The sequence below is a fragment of the Saccostrea echinata genome, unplaced genomic scaffold (genome assembly GCF_033153115.1).
Source record: "Saccostrea echinata isolate AGI-Se365-2 ecotype Australia unplaced genomic scaffold, CSIRO_AGI_Sech_v1 ptg000014l, whole genome shotgun sequence".
Lineage (NCBI taxonomy): Eukaryota > Metazoa > Mollusca > Bivalvia > Ostreida > Ostreidae > Saccostrea > Saccostrea echinata.
In genome coordinates this window covers 9787332-9807417 of record NW_026889763.1, presented here as the reverse complement: position 1 = coordinate 9807417, position 20086 = coordinate 9787332, and the positions used below count along the sequence as shown (strand labels likewise).

Here is a 20086-nt window from a genome sequence, read left to right as displayed (position 1 = left end):
ATCCTTTTAAACCGCTGCACAGAATTTCATCAAACTTTGCAGATATTTAGGACACAGTGTGTAGAAGTGCATATTACCAGGAAATTCCGATTCAATTATTTTTGCCCTAAGAGTTTTGTATTATTGAAGAAACTTTCCAGCTAGGTAATAAGGAAATCCACACTGGAATCAGCCTTTGTAATGACATTTTATGTGAAATATTTTATGACCTTAAAAGACCCCTATTGATTTTGAGATCAAAATATTAATGATTTAACACACACATAAAATCTTGAATCTTGGATAGTTCTCAACCCCCCATCCCTCAACCAAATTGGTGCTTTGCCTTAAATAATTTCATAAGTACAGTATATAAACATTCATATGACTACATCATAATTTTGTTTCCATCAATTATTTAAATGTGTAAGTTGTGTTGGACATGGACTTACACTCATTAACAAATTGAAATCACTGAGGAATTTAAATAACAGTTTGTCAGCATAACTCCTGCACTGAATTTCCTGAAACTTTGTAGGTATTTCAGACATAATGTGTAGATTTGTATATTACCAAGAAATTTTGATTCCATTATTTATCTAGAAACTCCAGCCCAATTAAATTTGTACCATACAAAGATTTGAATGTCCTTATATCCAAGAAGTTTTGATGTGATGATTTTTTGCAAGTAATGCCCCTTTTTGAATTATACTGTGTATTTAAAATGCACTGTGCTATTCAGTACATGTTGCATTGTCGAGTTTTGGGGGAGCGTGGGGTATGTGAGCTTGCTCACTTTTTCTTTCATTTATAATCATACTGTTATGAATTTTAACACAAGGACAAATATAATTGTTTTCATTAATTCCAAATATAAGAACATATACTTTTGTCTGCTTTTTTTTCATTATTCATGTATGTTTTTATCATTTGAAATAACAGGTTATCAAATAAATGTCTTTCACATCATTATCTCTTATGTTAAAAGGCTTTGCATTAGAGGATGGAGCTTCCTGTTCATTCCTTTCCGACCGAAGAGTCATTTTGTGGGACTTACATATAACTATGCGCGTGATTTAAACTTAGTTTTAGACAGATACGTGATATGATGAACCTGGATATGATTACTGTGCCTCCTATTTACTAGGAAACTAAATTTTGTTAAACATACAGTGATTTTTGAGATTCGGTGATTGGATCCTGGATTTATGTGTGGTTTTAAAATAAAATTTAAAATAAATTCACTCAGAATCTTAATACTGAATTACAACTTACATATTTCGCAACTTGAATAAAAACTTTTTAGGTCACCTGAGTCACTCAGGTGACCTATTGCTATCTGTTTTCGTCCGTCGTCGTCAGTCGTGCGTCGTGTGTTAACATGTGAACATTTTCAGCTTCTTCTCTGAAACCGCTGAACCAATTTCATCCAATTTTAACTTATGGCATCTATGTATAAAGGGGAACAAACTTTGTGAATTTCATGGTCCCTGCCTCCTGGGGCCTGAGGGGTGGGGCCAAAACCACTAAAATTAATGTAATCTTTAAAAATCTTCTTCTTTACTCCTGGACATCAAGCAGTCAAACTGTTGGCATGATTGTAATAAACACTGAGCCCTCTACCAAAATTGTGAAATTCATGGCCCCAGGGTCAGGGGTTCTGGTGCTAGGTTGGGGCTATATAGATCATATACTGAAAGTGTATTATTTCTTTGAAAATCTTCTCTTCTCCTGGGTATTCTGTAAACAAATTAAATACATAGTTATGACAAACAAGAGTGACTCTACCAAAATTGTGAAATTCATAGCTCCCGGGTCAGGGGTTCTGGTGCTAGGGCGGGGCTATATAGATCATGTAGTGAAAGTGCATTATTTCTTTGAAAATCTTCTTCTCTACTCCTGGGTATTATTTAAACAAGTTAAATACATAGTTGTGATAAGCAAGGATGTTTCTTTCAAAATTGTGAATTTTATGACCCCTGGATCAGGGGTACTGGTGTTAGGCCGTGGCTCTATATATTATATAATGAAAATGCATTAATGCTTTAAAAATCTTGTTCTCTGCTCATGGGTATTATTTAAACAAAATAAGTACATTTTTATGATAACCAAGAATGCCTCTTCTTAAATTGTGAAATTCATGGCCCCAGGGTCAGGGGTTCTGGTGCTAGGGCGGGGCTATATAGATCCTATAGTTAAGGTGAATTATTTCTTTGAAAATCTTTTCTGCCCCTCGGTATTATTTAAACAAACTAAGTACATTGTTATGATACGCAAGGATGCCTCTTCCAAAATTGTGAATTTCATGGGCCCCAGGGTCAAGGGTTCTGGTGAAAAGGGGGGGGGGGGGGGCTCTATTGATTATACAGTGAAAAGGCAAAATTTCTTTGATAATATTTTTTTCTGCTCCTAGTTAAAAAGCAAAGAATTAAGTACTGAATTGCATGACCCCTGGGTCATACGTGCTGGTGTAAGGGTGGGGCTCTTGATAATATACTGAAAATGAATTAATTCTATTAAATAATCCTGTCTGCTTAGTGGTAAGCAGATAAACAAAGTGATTACTTATGATGAGCAAACTTCTGGTCCCAGGGTGAGAGGCTCTGGTATTTCTCGGTAAGGAGGGGGGGGGGGGGCTCTAATGATAATATAGTGAATCTGTAGTAAATGCACTATTTATTTGAAAATCTTTTTTTTTTGAAATTTTTTTTTTTTTAAAATAAGGAAGGGTATTTTTATCAGATTTTTGAATATCTGGACCATTTGGTCAAGTGTTCTGGTCCTGGCCAGGGCTCCATTAATTCGTATTCTACTGAGAGGAGTTATTCCCCTTTGCCATTTACTTTTGATAATTAATCACTGTAAATAATGTACTTGAAAGGTTAATAGAATAAGAGAATTATGCAAGAATTTTTATTGTATAATAGAAAAAGTTCTTTCGTAGTTTTAATGATCAGGTAGACTTTTAAGTAATAGATAAATAAAAATGATACAAAAATAACTTGTCTTATTAAATGTTTATCAAAGACCAAGCGAGGCCAATGTAAGAGATTTCAACAAGGAGTTAAAACAGTACAGAAGCATTGATAGTTTGTTAATATACTTCTTTGGTGATAGTGATAAATGGGGAACAGATTATAACCTAATTTATGAACTGTTAATGAATACTAGACTAATTATTTTGTTGATCCTGATCACCCTATTTTTCTTGCTTTTGGGCAATAAAGCTTCACCTTTCAGTTCATTTTATACTCTAAGGATCCTCTAAATTGTTGTATTATACTCAGGTGACCATTAAGGCCCTTGGGCTTCTTGTATTAGAATGTTCAATGTATTTGTTTATAAAACAAAAATCAGTATGAATTCAACGTGATTTCAACCTAATATCAACATTCATAACGCCAAAAAAAATTCAACTAAAAGTCAACCTAATTTCAACCAATGTTCAACCTTTTTTCAATGTTGATATTTGACGTTAAAACAACGTTGAAGTTTCAACGTTGCCTCAACTTTCATTTGCAACCAAAGTTCAACTATAAATCAACCCATTTTCAACGTCTATTCAACGTTGATAATTGACGTTGAAACAACGTTGATATCTCAACGTTGCCTCAACTTTCATATGCAACCAAAATTCAACGTTGAAGTGCAACGTTGATTCAGCGTTGAAATGCCTGCAGGGTGGTCTCACCCTCCTACTTGGAACGAACGTAATACGTCTGTCCTTTACAACAACCCACCTCTCAGTACCCGCATGACCATCCATAATGTCGCTTTACATCACGCATGACTCTAATTGGTATCCGTCGAGAAAATGTGCCAAAAACCCCTCACGCCTCACGCACTGAAAATATACGTTTAACTAACCCTAAATGAAATTTACATCTAGAAAAACTCCAAATACACGAACATACTTACAATATTGACAAACTGAACAAACAAAACATATACGCTTACCGGCTAGTGAGATAGGGAAAACACAAAAATATGCCCGTGCAAACAAGCCTAGTTCTAATGGCTACCCGTTTGACAGTCCTTCTAACTGCAATATTCGCCAGGACATACGAACGTATAGTACAAGTAGAAACGTGGCATCCGGCTGATGTTGTTACCGCTCCCTAATCTGACCACTCTGGCCTAACCGGTCACTTATATAGTCCTTCTAAAAATAGCTCTCATACTACAGCCATCTATGGTCACCCAATACAGTCAAAATTAAATCAATAAAACTATATCGAAACTAAATATATGAATCAACTTTATTACAAGATGGAAGAAATCTTTTTTCGTAAAATGTATTTAATTAAAACTCAGAACTTCTTTTACATTTCCGTTAGAAACACAGACCTATGGTCCACGTATTGCAGTCCTTTTTTAAAGGACAGCAACTTGTTCTCATTCGTAAGTTTTCAAATGGTTTAAAATTAATTTAGATCAATGCTTCAGCAGAAAGATTATTAATTTTGTTAGAAATTCATTTGGCATCCAATTTTTAAGACATGCGGAACTTAGAAAAGAGATATAATGCATTTTCTAGAGGGGGGATGTTCACAGTCTCATTTAAGTTACTTTAGTGTATATATTTCTTAAATTCGAAAAATCGTAAATTCCAGGGGGTGGGGCTTCCCATCTAGATCTATGCATGAAAATGAACACACAAAAATTACTTGACGTGCATCTCTGTTTCAAAACATCGAAACGTATTTGGCTTGTAAATTTCAATATTTGTTATGTTTTGAATACGATTTTCAATTAAATAACATGTAATTTAAAATTTAATAACAGTCAATGTAGATGGATATGGTATAAGATGCAAATTTCGTGTCTTGCTACTAATATCTATAAGTCAAACTTAAATGAAGTCTATAAAATATTGTTTGTCTAAAGAGCATGTGCAACGATGTACCTTACAAGTACATGACCTTCGATTTTTCACTTGTGATCGTTAACTTATCACGTATAAATCGTATATACCCGACGAAGATAGATTTAGGAGATAGAAATTCTGTTTTATTGTCCTTTTTGTGGTTAAAACAAGCAAGTTTCGTTCAAAAATCTACTAATTAAAAGTATTATATTTTCTTTGTTGCGCAGACTTGCTTGGGTTCTAGTGATACACCATTTGCGAAAATTTTGAACCTTTACAAATAATGATGCACATTATGATTTAAATTATATTTCAGATACTTTCAAAATATATTCATTTTTGTACAGGGCTATTTTTAACTGTAGTTCTATTTTTTTTATGAAAGAGGAATTGTAACTAATTCACTTGAATAAATAATACAGTTTGTAATTGTGATGTCCTGAATATTTGTTTACTTCTGCGGCATCACTGCGGAGATTTTCTGCCTTTGGTAACATCACCGTTTACATGGATTATGTTGTTTTTGTTTGATTCACTACTGTTCTATACATGTACAGATATCCAAGATAAAACCAAAGATTTCCATCTCCTATATATTGGAATATATAACTGAAGCTCGATTTTTGGTTTGGGTGTTCTTCGTCCATGATTTGTATACATTGAAAACAGCACCTGCTGATCAGTATTCATTTGATTTCTCTCCAAAAAAAAAAATACAACACAGCTTTATGATACAATTTTTCGAATTCAGGGACAACTTTTCTTGTTCCAATGATTATTCCCCGCCAATCCAAACTACATCATCCCGAAATGGATCCACTTTCATACTTTGATTAAATACAAGGTTAACTGCTACGCGACTTTGGTCGAAATTTAATGGAATTTTCAGTTCGAATGATTATTTCCTACTAAATCTCGAAAATATCCTATATCCAACCACGCATAACACGGCCTGTTGAACAAATTCCTCTACACTGCATCAGACATAACAGCATATTTAGCATGTTGAGATGCGGCATACAAGGGATTAACTGTATTTGGATAGTGTACGGGATATCCAGGTTGAGTGAATACTTTTTTTATTCTATCCACCAGCTGAAAAGGCCATAAGGTCTTTCTTTTGACATAGGAAATTTCTATTTCGTAATTCAATTTTCCTTTGGATCTTGGCTTCTTCATCAAATCTCGGAACTCTGTACAATCTGTGTAATTATTATAAACAACTAAAGAGTTCGTCAAATACTGGAATGTTTTACCCAAGTAAGATACGTATTTTTGTTGAATGTTTGACTATCTCCTTTCTGGAATGTTCCTAAATTCCAGTATGCTGTTATAGTAGTAATGTTTGAGGGAGATGTTTTCCCATATCTTGAAAATGTTCCCTCCAGAAAAGACCACATCTGAAAAAGGCAAAAAGTAAACAAAATATATATTTGTTCTATTCTGCAGCAACATTGACGAATAATTGTACACGTTAGTAATTACAAGGCACAAAAGGCAAGTCACTGCTCATAAAAGAAGCTGGAATATGAATTGTAACCTTTTCTTGGAAATCAAAAACTAAATTTAAAGGTTGATCTCATAAATTAATTCCAATTACTCCGATAATGTTTATGCAATCTCATAAACAGAGAACATTTGTAGTTAATGATTGACTGTTGTGAAACTATTTAGCAGGTTTTTTTAGCAAAATCTTGAAAAGGGTATATAGTTGATGATTTTCCACGCAAATTCTTTAATGACATAACTAAAAGAATTCTACAATTTTTAATAAAATGTTTACTTCACCCAAACGAGGCAAACTCATTCTTTAAATTTTATTTTTCAAGATTAGATTAATATCATATTGATTGATTGATTGATAGTATATATGTTGTTTTAACGTCCCATTCGAGAATTTTTCACTCATATAGAGACGTCACCATATACCGGTGAAGGGCTTCAAATTTTGACCTTTACTCGGCACTCAGGGCCATTGAGCAGAGAAGGATCTATATCGTGCCAACGCCTGCCGTGACACAGGGCCTCGGTTTTTAAGGTCTCATCCGAAGGACCCGCAACTTTCACTTCAAAGTGCCGAGCACATGGAGAAGGAACAGTTGCTACCCATGTTTTTATCGACTTAAGTCAGTCGCGGCCGAGATTCGAACTCACGACCTACCGATCACGGAGCGAGCGCTCTACCGACTGAGCTACCGTGAAAGATGATTGATATAAGAAGAGGAATTGTGATGTAAAATTTTCAATCTGGCCACCCTAGAAATTAAAATTACGCGAATAAAGATGATTGATATACTTTGATGAAAGATGAATGATATATCAACTCAGTTTGAAATGATAGCACTTGGTCGTTTGCATTATTACCATGTATAAGAAACAGATGCTCATGCTTATGTTTTAAACAGATATCAATGAAGAGTTACTTCCTTACACCGAATGTCATTTAAAAGCACAATATAAAAACATATCCATTAAGTTGAAAGTACGTAAACCAACATTTTATAATCTGCAACTGTTAAAAGACATCTTTGCCTCAAGCATTAATACTGCACATGCGTATTAATAAATGTGCATTATTTATGACTTGTATGGGTTTACAAATGGAAACTGTTTATAAAAACTCGTCCCGCTCTTCATTTATAAATGAATTGCATATTCATATGACCATGGGTCAAACACTCTCCCTCGCTTTTATAGATCAGACGACTATTTAAGGTTTACACTTGCATAAATTCTACTGTATATTATCAAACTGAATTCAGCTGCAATACTAAAAGGTATATATATATATATATATATATATATATATATATATATATATATATATATATATATATATATATATATATATATATATATCCAAAATTGAAATAAAGTCTCAGTAATCGGATTACAATATTAAACAAATATAAAAAGAAAACACAAGAATCTTTACGGAGGATTCTTGTGTTTTCTTGTTATATTTGTTTAATATATATATATATATATATATATATATATATATATATATATATATATATATTGGAATGACTGGTCTGTAGTGAGGAACAAACAGAAAACTCCAAGCTTTAATACAGGTTACAGGAGTCAAAATAACCGAACAAACTATCCAAGAAAGACTAATCGCCGCAAAGTCATCTAGTTTATAACAACAAAAAGCCCAGTATGAGATTTAGACAATAAAATATCTACAGGGCTGAGCACACTACTTATATTGGAAGGGGAGTAAGAAACTATTTTTTAGGAGGAGGCAAACCCAATCAAGGCGAAAGATACAAATCCAGTGTTCAATGGGAAAAAACAACCCCATTAATTTAGTTACGGATACATCTTCCTCAAATACATGAACGGATCCTAAAGTACTTAATTTTCATCCAGGACCCTTACAGATTCTGAAATCAAATTACTTTCTATAGGTTTAAAGTATACACGTTGACCTCCAAGGAACCACCAGGAACTTAAAACAGATATTAAATCATATACAAAACGACTCAGATTAAGGGATTTTTCCACGAGGATGAATCTATTCAACAAACTGAACATACAAAGCCAGAAGATCTCGTGAGAAATAATGCAAGCTTTATTCCAAAACCAAGAAGAAATCGCACTTTAGATGCTGTTTGTGATATGCTAGAGAACATCAATCTACCAGATACCTGTATACTTAATAATAAATAATATTTTTTCTAAGAATGAACAAATTGCCCTCAAAGACTTGTGTAATGACAAAAGTATTGTCACTAAAGAGGCAGACAAAGGAGAAGAAGTCGTAATCGTGGACAAAGACTTTTACGAAAATAAAATTCGTCAATGAACCTTTTTCTGCAGCCTTAACAGACAAAGAAAGACATTATCTCTTAAATTTTGAAGCCTGAGAAAGTCAATTTAACGGCATACCTGAAGTTCATAAATCGAAGGAAATTAAGAACGCAATAGAATCTCAAAATTCTAAATATATTACCTGCCTTAATCCACAGGGTTTATCTTTTCGACCTATTGTTGGAGGTCCTAACTCGTTTACCCAAAGACTGAGCCATTTATTAGATATATTTCTGAAGCAATTTTGTGAAAAAGTTCCAAGTTTCATTAGAAATGATCTTGACTTCCTGAATCATTTACCAGACATCGTAAAGGATAATACTAAATTAGCTACGTTTGATGTTGTTAGTATGTACACTAATATTCCAACGGAACTTGGAATAGAAGCGATAAAAATCTGGACAGAAAAATACCCTTACCTTCTTCATGATCGCTTCGCACAGGAATTTGTCCTTCAAGGATTGATATTAGTACTTCAAAATAATACGTTTACCTTTGATAATAGACATTTTTTATAAACTATTACATTAACTGTTACATTATCTTGCTAATTTTGTAATAAGGGTTATCCCCCTTAGATATTGATTTTTTTTTTACATGTACTTTGTTTGAGTATGCGCAATGCGCCAGTTGTGATTTCTGTTCTGAAATACAGAGACCTGTACAAAAAACGTGCTCCTCTACTTGTTATCATTTATCTGTGTATTGGATCTTTACATACAAAAAAACATAACATGGTGTCAGAAGTCTCGTAAAAATGGATCTTATAGGCATCCCAACGCCATGCTTAGACTGGACATCGACAAATTTAGTCGATAGCTGGAAAAAGTTTCAACAGCACATGCAACTCATCTTCAACGGTCCCTTGAAGGAGAAAGACGAGACTGTCAAGATAAGTTATTTACTTATTTGGGTAGGCGACAAGGGTCGCGATGTGTATAATACTTGGAATTTGACGAACGACGAAAAAGAGAAGCTTGATACGTACTACAAACGTTTTAAGGCATACGTTCAGCCTAAGCTTAACCCAGTGTTTAACAGATTTAAGTTTAACAAGTAATAGCTTTTCAAAAAGCTTGCCTGACTAATCAATCAATATCTATGGAATGTATAAGCAAGAGAGGTGCTAAACGTTTCCGTCATCAAGGAGCGACATAGTTGCGATACTTCATTACACAAGATGTACAATTGACTTTCTCAAATCTCATAACCAAATACTGCAGATTAACGAATATCTAAGACATGCCACTAATCAATCATTATTAGTTAGCCCACGGGCTGACAAGTTACGTTGGGATGAAACTCTAACTTTAAGTGCGATAGCGAAGATTATAATTTTGGGGAAAATAGTTAGATGATTCTAAAGAAATTCATATTACATGTACTCCCTAACTAGAGGGCACACTTCTCTGGTCAGTGATAGATTGATGAGACGGCCTCTTTTTATAGACTGGTCTGTTTTCCGTCGTTCTCGACGTTGAAGTAAATTATGAACAGTTTTAACTGCCTTTTCTTGATGTTTGAGACAAAAATGCTTCAATGCTGCTCTAGAACTCAAAGTAAATGGACTGTACACTTTATAGCTAGAGCAAAACAAGATACTTATAACACCCCCCCCCCCCAGGACGAAACTCACCCGCTGATGGTCTTACCATGTACATGTATTATAAATGAGTTTAAAAATACATCTTTATGTGCAGTTTTTAAATTGTTTAGTTTTTCTTTTCAATAGATTTCAGGACCTTTATTTCTCATATTTATAATAACGTGCTTTTATATGAAATGAAAACTAGAACAGTATACACTTATCCACTGGCTGTGAGTGGGATAGCTCTTTTATCAAACCCGCGACAGGAACTATTCCCCGAGGGCTTGCCCGAGGGGAATAGTTCCTGTCAAGGGTTTGATGAAAGAGCTATCCCAGTCACAGCCAGTGGATAAGCGTTTTATTATACTGATGTATATCATAATTTCTGAGGGTTGGATTTACCTGATACTACAGTTCTATAGTAAAAACATGAAAAAAAAAATTATAAAAGTCTTGACAAGTATCTCGAATAAGATAACACTGCTAGAATGAGCTGAAATCCTGATGACGTCACAATGCTACTGAAGTCAGGATGACATCATAAGTCTATAGATTGATTACAGGAAATCAAAATTGGCGGCAAAAATTGCATGAAAATTTTCCGAGGGGTGGATACCCCGGGGTATAGCTTTGCTATGTGTGGAAATTTTGAGACTATAAAGATAGTTATTTTACTTTCTTAACTTTATATAGGAAACATTTTAACAGAAGTATAATAAATCATGATGTCTTCTTCATTTTGCCGATTCTTTGCTTAGAACCTTACGGGAGTTAAGCTCATTCCTCTATCGGTACTGACCCACTATTGTCACTATCCTTGTTCATCGCAAAGCATGAAATAATATGCTATTGGCTGACTTTCTAAGCTTTTTCAAAAACCTAACCTTGTAACGTACATTATTATAAATGTAATATTGAAAGTAAAGGTAGGAAACAGACTAAATCAAGAAGGGATGTCCCATTTACTAGCTCGAGGGAGTTTGCTTATGATTGGACTAGTTCACTTATGGGATAAATAGTAAGAATAATCAGCAAATCCATTGCTTTAGTGTTGCCTGCCCATATACAATGTGTTCTTTTAAAAATGAGATAAAATTTATTGTTAATAAAAAATCTGAAGCTTAAGAATCAGGTTAAATGAATAAACGTTATTTATTTCCATAGAAGTTATCACACCCATTCAATAAAACAATCCAAGAAAAAGGCGCGAAGATAATTTACATGTGACATTTCGCACGAAATAATTATGTCACCCCTTTTGTAGAAGGCAAATGGACTGATCCAGTAGTTTAGAAACGCAGAAAAAATGTTACACGGACATGCCCGTACAAAGAATCGCAAAGATTAAACATGTGCATGCCAAAAAAACTGAAGGAATGTATGAACATGGGACTTGTTAGATTTGTTAATTCTGTGACAGTAAACTCAACTAAAACAGATTCCACTGCAGACAGTGTACTAGACATGGAGACTGTTTTGACACAGTTTAAGAATATCTTTGAAGGGTAAGGGTTATTTCCAGGGGAATGTACTATCCATATAGATTCTGATGCTATACCTGCTGTCCACCCCGATCGTAGAATACCACAAGCTTTGGGTGACAGGGTAAAAACCGAGTTAGACCGGATGGAGTAGTTACAGGTCATCACTAATGTCGATACCCCCATATGTTAGGTAAACTCCATGGTTGTTGTGGAGAAGCCATCTGGAGCTTTACGAATCTGTCTTGACCCTAGAGATTTGATCAAGGTCATTCATAGACCCCATTACCCCCTTAAAACTCTCAATGATATTTTACCTAAGCTATCTGGTGCACGTTATTTCACCAAACTTGACGCACGATCAGGTTATTGGACAATTAAGCTTGACGACGATTCTAGCTATCTTACCACTTTCAATACCCCCTACGGTAGGTATCGCTTCCTCAGGTTACCTTTTGCCCTTAAATCTGCGCAGGATGAATTTCAAGATTGACTACTGTTATGCAGGCCTCAAAGGCGTTGTTGCTATAGTCGACGACATTTTTGTGTACGGTAAGACCCGTGCTGAGCATGATAGCAACTTAAAAGCTGCTCAACAGCGTACAAGAGAAATGGGCATCAAGCTCAATGATGAGAAGCTCGACGTAGGTCAGTCGCAGGTCGAATACTTTGGTCACTTGCTTTCTGCAGATGGCATCAAGCCAGATCCTAAAAAGGTCTCTGCGGTTAAAGACATGAAACCACCTGAAAATCGTAACGAACTTGAAACAGTGCTGGGTATGGTAAACTTCCTATCCAAATTTGCACCAAACTTGGCTGATATTACTAGCCCCATGCGACAATTGTTGTTGAAAAGGTCTGAATTTGTTTCGGGCCCAGCCCAAGAAGAGTCTTTTGCTAAGATCAAGGACATAATAACAAGGTCACCAGGACCAGTATTGGCTTATTTTGATCCTAGCAAAGATACTGTATTGCAAGTCGACGCCTCCAAATTTGGTCTTGGAGCTACCCTCTTACAAGAAGGCAAGCCTGTTTCTTACGCCTCTAAATCACTTACCCCATCAGAAATTATTTATGCACAGATAGAAAAGGAAATGTTAGCCATTCTGTTTGTGTGTAAGCAATTTCATCATTACATATTTGGGCGTGAGGTGTGCATTCAAACAGACCACAAGCCATTAGTATCTATTATGCAGAAGTCTATACTTACTCCCTACCCGCTTACAGCGCATGATTCTTCAATTGCAGAGATACAACCTTAAGCTTGTTCATGTTCCAGGGAAACAGATCCCTGTAGCAGATAAACTTTCTAGGAAGTACTTACCTTATACAATGCCAGAACTTTCCAAGGGCATTAAGGCTCAAGTACATTTGGTTCATGAAAACATACAGGTCAGTGATCGTTGTCTAGAGCAGATTAGGTTGTCTACAGAATCGGAACCCCAGTTTCAAACCTTAATTATTTTGGAAGGATGGCCAGATTCGCGCAGAGATTGCCCGAACCCCATAAAGGTATACTGGAACTTCCGCGATGAATTGTCAGTAGAGAATGGGCTCATTATGAAGGGTTTTAGAATTGTCATTCCCCGTGACCTCAGGACTGAGCTCTTAAAAATATTACATGTGGGACATACTGGTGTCGAAAAAACCCTGAGAAGGGCTCGTGACATAGTTTTCTGGCCAGGACTTACGAAAGACATTACAGACCTAATTCTGAACTGTAATGTCTGTTTAGAAATTAGGAATTCCAACTCTAAGGAACCTTTGCAGTCTCATGTAATTCCTTCATACCCCTGGCAAACAATTGCCTCAGATCTCTTTCTTTGGGATGACAAGGACTACTTCTGTTTGTTGACTATTACAGTAGGTATTTTGAAGTTTTCAGGCTAACCAATACTCATAGTTCCACCATCATCTCGAAATGCAAAGAAGTCTTTGCAAGACATGGTATACCTGAAAAATTTATTTCAGACAATGGTCCACAATATTCAAGTTATGAATTTGCTGATTTTTCTATGGAGTGGAATTTTCAGCATGTCACTTCAAACCCAAGATACCCTAGATCTAACGGTCTCGCTGAAAGGACAGTACAAACCATAAAGGGCATTCTTACCAGGTGTGAGGCTGACCGACAAGACATTAATTTGGCCCTTCTGACATACAGGACTACTCCTTTGGACATAGGGCTTTCCCCATCACAACTTTTAATGTCCAGAAGACTTACATGTAGGTCTAACATCCCTATTGTTCAGGAAAGTCTCAAACCCTTTCATCATGACACAGATAAGATAAGGGTAAGCTACAAGTCAGCCATGACAAATCAAAGTTCTACCATGATAGATCAGCTCATCCTCTTAGACCTCTCAATGCTGGTGATTTAGTTAGGGTTCAGCCAAATGATAAAAATGGTCCCCAGCCATTATAATGCAACCACATGGGAACAGATCTTATTTGGTCAAAACACCTGCTGGTTCTTTGTATAGGCGCAACAGGAGATTTCTCCTTAAAACAAATGAGGCTCCCCAGCCAGGAGAGCTTGCTCTTCCCCAGTATGATGTTTTCAAACATGAGCCTTTGCCAGACAATACCCCAATTTTGAATTCTGGTAATGATGTGCAACCTGGGGAAAATCCTGACACAGGTAACACACCTTAGCCTCCAGAGCAATCTACACCATATGTAACTAGGTCTGGTAGAGTTGTAAAACAAAAAAAATTATTCCCTCTATGTAATCAAATTGTCAGTCAATTGTTATCTGAATTATCAAATCAGTCTACACTAATTGCATATATGTATGTTCAAAAAACATTGTTGATATGTTCTAGAGGGTTATCGGACTTTTCCGGAATTTAGATTCTTTGTCATACTTGTTCTATCTTTTATTTTATCGAGGACACATGCTTTCCTAGGTATGCATAGTATGCATGTTTACTTATTGATCATTTGATAATTCCATCATTTTGTACTTATTGAATTTACTATTGTTGTTTAATGTTTCAGATGACTGTGTTCATTGTTATTAAAGTCGATCCCTGAAACAAATAGACATAGTTCTTATCTATGAACACAGTCTACTTTCACTTTCCATATACGATGCCGAAAGTCAAGTGTCCTATCCCCGACTGTGAATATGAAACCGCCGACCTCGACGCAGCGATTGTGGCCTCACTACTTACAGTTCACAGTACCATTCACTCATCTCAACACGCACCTACTGCTAAGACAGAGAAAGTCAAACGCCCTTCCATATCAGCAGCCGGTACGAGTGAGGAATGGTCGTACTTCACATCAAGATGGTCCGAATACGTCAGCGCCACGAAAATTGAAGGCCGTGACAGAGTGGTTCAACTTTTGGAATGATGTGACGAACCACTCAGGAAGGACCTCACACGATCTACTGGTGGCAGCCTGACAGATGAAGCTGAGGACACTACTTGCAGCCATCAAAAAGCTCGCTGTACGTGAAGAAAACTCCATGGTGGCTAGAGTCACACTTCATAATATGCGTCAAGATAGGGATGAACCTGTGCGCAATTTTTGTGCGAAACTTCGTGGACAAGCGGGAGTCTGCAAATTTGTAAATACATGCCCCAATTGTAACCATGAGGTAAATTATACTGACACTATAGTCCGAGATGTACTTGCTAGAGGCATAGCTGACCCTGACATTCAACTTGACCTCCTCGGGGACAAAAACCAAAACATGACATTAGAGGAAGTCACCCAATTTGTTGAAGCTAAGGAAGCAGGAAAACGATCAGCCTCTCGACTATTGGACTCTCACGCTGTAGAAGCAGCTAAAAGTTCATACAAACGGACAAAGCAAACATCACTGAAGGATCAAAATGAAACATGCTCCTACTGTGGAAAAAGAGGTCACGGCAGACATGCACCAGCCCGCACCCGCAAAATGGAATGTCCTGCCTATGGTCACAAGTGTGAACATTGCAACAAGGACCACCACTTAGAGACTGTCTGTCGGAGCAAACACAAGGAAAACCTCCCTACAGCCTCTCCAAATACCCACAACTATGAGAGTGGTGTGTTCGAATCCCTGTGCGTCTTATCTGATGCTGCCTGCAATCACCCCTCAAACAAAACGATTGCAATAGATCATCACCTTTATGACCAACTATCAGACACATGGATCAGAAAGCGTTCCAAACCGCAACCTTTCATCAATGTCATTATCAAACTTTTACCCGAGGACCACAAAGCACTGGGTTTCTCATTGAAGGCAACAACAAAAACCATAAAACTCCCAGCTATGGCTGACACAGGATGTCAAAGCTGCCTCGCTGGAATTAAGGTCATCCACAGGCTTGGACTTACAAAATTAGACCTCATCCCGGTGACAATGAAGATGCACGCTGCCAACAATGGGGGCATAAAGATCCTCGGAGCAACCATCCTCCGCATATCTGGAAGAGACAACAACGGCAAAATAGTCGAAACTAGACAGATGACATATTGACTGACAATTCTGATAAACTATTCCTCAGCAGAGAAGCTTGTGTTGCACTTGGAAACATACCCGACACCTTCCCCTTCATTGGTAACTGTAGTGAGAACATGATCACAGCAGATTCATCTCCAGACACAGAACTGCCATTGTCCGAAGCGACAGCTTCCGCCGCCACTCCCAACAACACTCCCATTTGCAGCAACCGGGGACAATCGACTTAAACTCCGTGATTTCCTACTGAACCACTACAGATCTAGTACATTCAACACCTGTGAACATCAACCATTACCACTAATGAGAGGACCTCCCATGCGCCTGATGGTAGAACCTGGTGCTACACCCGTCGCTCACCATACACCTGTACCTGTTCCTATTCATTGGCAAGAGGAAGTCAAGGCAGGACTGGATCAAGACGTACAGCTCGGAGTCATAGAGCCCGTACCCATCGGCGAACCTGTCACATGGTGCCATAGGATGGTTGTGTGCGCAAAGAAAAATGGCAAGCCTCGCCGCACTGTAGATTTTCAACCTCTTAATGCATATGCTACCCGTGAAACCCATCACACCCCTTCACCATTTCATCAGACCAGACTTGTACCTCACGGCAAGAAGAAATCGGTCGTAGATGTTTGGAATGGATACCACAGCGTTCCTCTCCACCCAGACGACCGCCACCTCACAACATTCCTTGGGGCAGATATCGCTACAAGACCGCTCCACAGGGATACATTGCGTCGGGCGATGGCTACACTAGAAGATATGATGAGATAGTTGCACATATCCAGAACAAGACAAAATGCATTGACGACGTTCTGCTTTGGGCTGATTCTCTCGAGGACAACTTCTTCCAGGTGGCAAAGTGGCTAGACATCTGTGAACAAAATGGCATCACCCTCAACCCAGAGAAATTCCTGTTTGCACAAGACACTGTCGAATTTGCAGGCTTCGAAATCACTTTAAACAGCGTCCGTCCATGTGCAAAGTACTTTAACGCCATCATGGATTTCCCAACCCCTCAGAACATAACTGACGTACGCTCTTGGTTTGGACTTGTCAATCAAGTTTCATATGCATTTAGCATGGCAGAAAAAATGAATCCTTTCCGACAACTACTCAAGCATAATGCACCATTTGAATGGACCACCGAGCTCCAAAATCTCTTCCAACTATCCAAGGAGACCATCATCAAAGAAATTGAGCATGGCGTGAAAATATTTGATTGCAGCAAACCTACTTGTTTAGCTACAGATTGGTCAAAAACTGGTATTGGGTTCTGGCTGTTCCAAAAACACTGCACTTGTCCTGGACAAGAACCCTTTTGCTGTACCTCAGGCTGGAAAATAACGCTCGTCGGGAGTAAGTTTAACCACCCAGCAGAATCCAGATATGCACCCATAGAAGGTGAGGCTCTTGCTGTAGCAGATGCCTTAGATAAGGCCAGATACTTTGTCCTTGGATGTAAAAACCTCATCATTGCAGTTGACCACAAGCCACTCTTAAAGATACTTCGAGACAGGTCCCTAGAGGATATCCCAAATTCCCGCCTCCGGAACCTGAAAGAAAAAACACTCCGTTACCGCTTTCGTGTAACCCATATACCAGGTGTGAAGCACCGTGCAGCTGACTGCCTCTCACGCCACCCAGCAGGAAAACCCGAGCAACTGCACTTACCTGATGACATAGCTTCCATCAGCTATGCTCTTCCACCATCCTATTTCCTTGCTGGTATACGCTCCAACGTTGACCCTGACAGCATGGAGGATAACTTAGTTGCTGCAGTAAACACAATGCTTGAATCTCTATCCATTCAATCAGTAACGTGGGACAGAGTTCGCATAGGCACTACAAGTGATGCCATCATGCACCATCTACTTCAACTCATTGAATCAGGATTGCCAGAGACCAGACTTGAATTTCCCCCTGCCCTACGGGAATACTTTCAGTTTCGAGAACATCTCCACTCTTTAGACGGAGTCATCCTCTACAAGGACCGCATCGTTATACCACCCTCACTTAGGCGGGAGATCCTATCAGTCCTACACTCTGCCCATCAAGGGGTAACTGCGATGACTTCCAGAGCTGAAGCCTCCATCTTCTGGCCAGGAATTACGCCCGATATCACTTCTCTTCGTGCACAGTGCATTCAGTGTAACCGCAATGCACCATCCAACCCTAGCGCTCCACCAACCCCACTCATTTCCCCAGACTATCCATTCCAATGTCTTTGTGCTGACTTTTTCCACTACAGGGGGACATATTACCTTGTGATTGTTGACAGATATTCCAACTGGCCGATAGTCGAGAAATCGTCCGAGGGAGCAGCTGGTCTGATCAGTTGCCTTAGGCGTACATTCGTCACCTTCGGCATCCCAGATGAACTCGCCACAGACGGTGGTCCAGAATTCACAGCTACAATTACACGACGCTTCCTAAAGGATTGGGGTGTACATCACCGACTATCATCTGTAGCATTCCCACACAGCAATTGCCGAGCGGAAGTTGGAGTGAAAACAGTAAAACGCCTTATCACAGACAACACGGCTCCTAATGGTGACCTAAACACTGACCTGTTCCAACGTGCAATGCTCCAGTACAGAAATACACCTGACAGGGACACCAAGTTGTCTCCAGCTATGTGTGTGTTCAACCACCCTATCCGGGACTTCATCCCCATCCCACCGGGAAAATACAAGCCTCACAACACTTGGCAGGAGACTATGATTGCCAGAGAAGAGGCTCTTCGCATCCGCCACATGCGTTCAGCATAACGCTGGATGGAACATACCAGGCGCCTTCCACCACTGAGCATTGGTGTCCGCATCCAGAACCAAACAGGCCCGCATCCTTTAAAATGGGACAAGACTGGAATTGTCATAGAAGTCAGTCAGTTTGACCAATATGTTGTCAAAATGGATGGCTCAGGGAGGGTTACCATAAGAAACAAAGTTCTTAAGGAAATTTATACCTGTGAGAACACCTGTACCTACCAAGACGATCGACACTGATTTACTCCACAAAACAACATGCATGTCTCCACGGGAACAACATAAAGAACTTCCCCATGACAGAGGGCCAGTTGCCAATCCATCATTAAACCATAATGACGTAACACCAGTGCCTACCCAGACACCTCCAAAACCTCGTCCCGTCACACCCCCCTCGCCAATGGTTCCTGTTGAAAAGGAAGCTGGTCCGCTGCTTCCCGCATTGCCTGCCACCCGAGAACCCCGGCGCTTGTTCTCCAATAACGACACAGAGTTCCATAAGGAAACCAACGATACGACAAGTCCTCCAGCAGCTGAGTCCGAACCAGCACCTCGCCGTTCTGGACGCGTAACACATGCCCCAAAATGGCACGCTGACTATGAAATATAGTAGCTTTTGACTCTCAGTCTTTTTCTTTAATTTCATTTCCCAAAAGACTTGGGGGGAGATAGAGGGTTATCGGACTTTTCCGGAATTTCGATTCTTTGTCATACTTGTTCTATCTTTTATTTTATCGAGGACACATGCTTTCCTAGGTATGCATAGTATGCATGTTTACTTATTGATCATTTGATAATTCCATCATTTTGTACTTATTGAATTTACTATTGTTGTTTAATGTTTCAGATGACTGTGTTCATTGTTATTAAAGTCGATCCCTGAAACAAATAGACATAGTTCTTATCTATGTTCGTTGTGAATCAAAACATTGTCTACAGCTTTAGACACTTATGATTTCAACTTGAATTTGTTTAATGCAGTATGATGATTTGTACATGAATTAAGTGAATTTGATTTCTTTGTTAAAAGGGGAGATGTTACATTATCTTGCTAATTTTGTTATAAGAGTTATCCCCCTTAGATATTGATTTTTTACATGTACTTTGTTTGAGTATGCGCCA

The 20086-nt window shown here is 38.2% G+C and overlaps 2 protein-coding genes and 1 pseudogene across 2 annotated transcripts in view; 1 reads left to right on the top strand and 2 right to left on the bottom strand.

The window, feature by feature from the left end:
• The window catches only part of LOC133187205 (coatomer subunit zeta-1-like), a 406408-nt gene that overhangs the window by 23983 nt on the left and 362339 nt on the right, over positions 1-20086 (bottom strand). The window lies entirely within an intron of this gene.
• On the bottom strand, positions 5359-6246 carry LOC133187075 (uncharacterized; annotated as a pseudogene).
• Positions 15150-18967, top strand: LOC133187074 (uncharacterized). The gene is made up of 3 exons (XM_061322445.1): positions 15150-16181; positions 16332-16698; positions 16785-18967. Exons 1-3 carry the CDS (start codon positions 15150-15152, stop codon positions 18965-18967), a joined length of 3582 nt encoding a protein of 1193 aa, XP_061178429.1.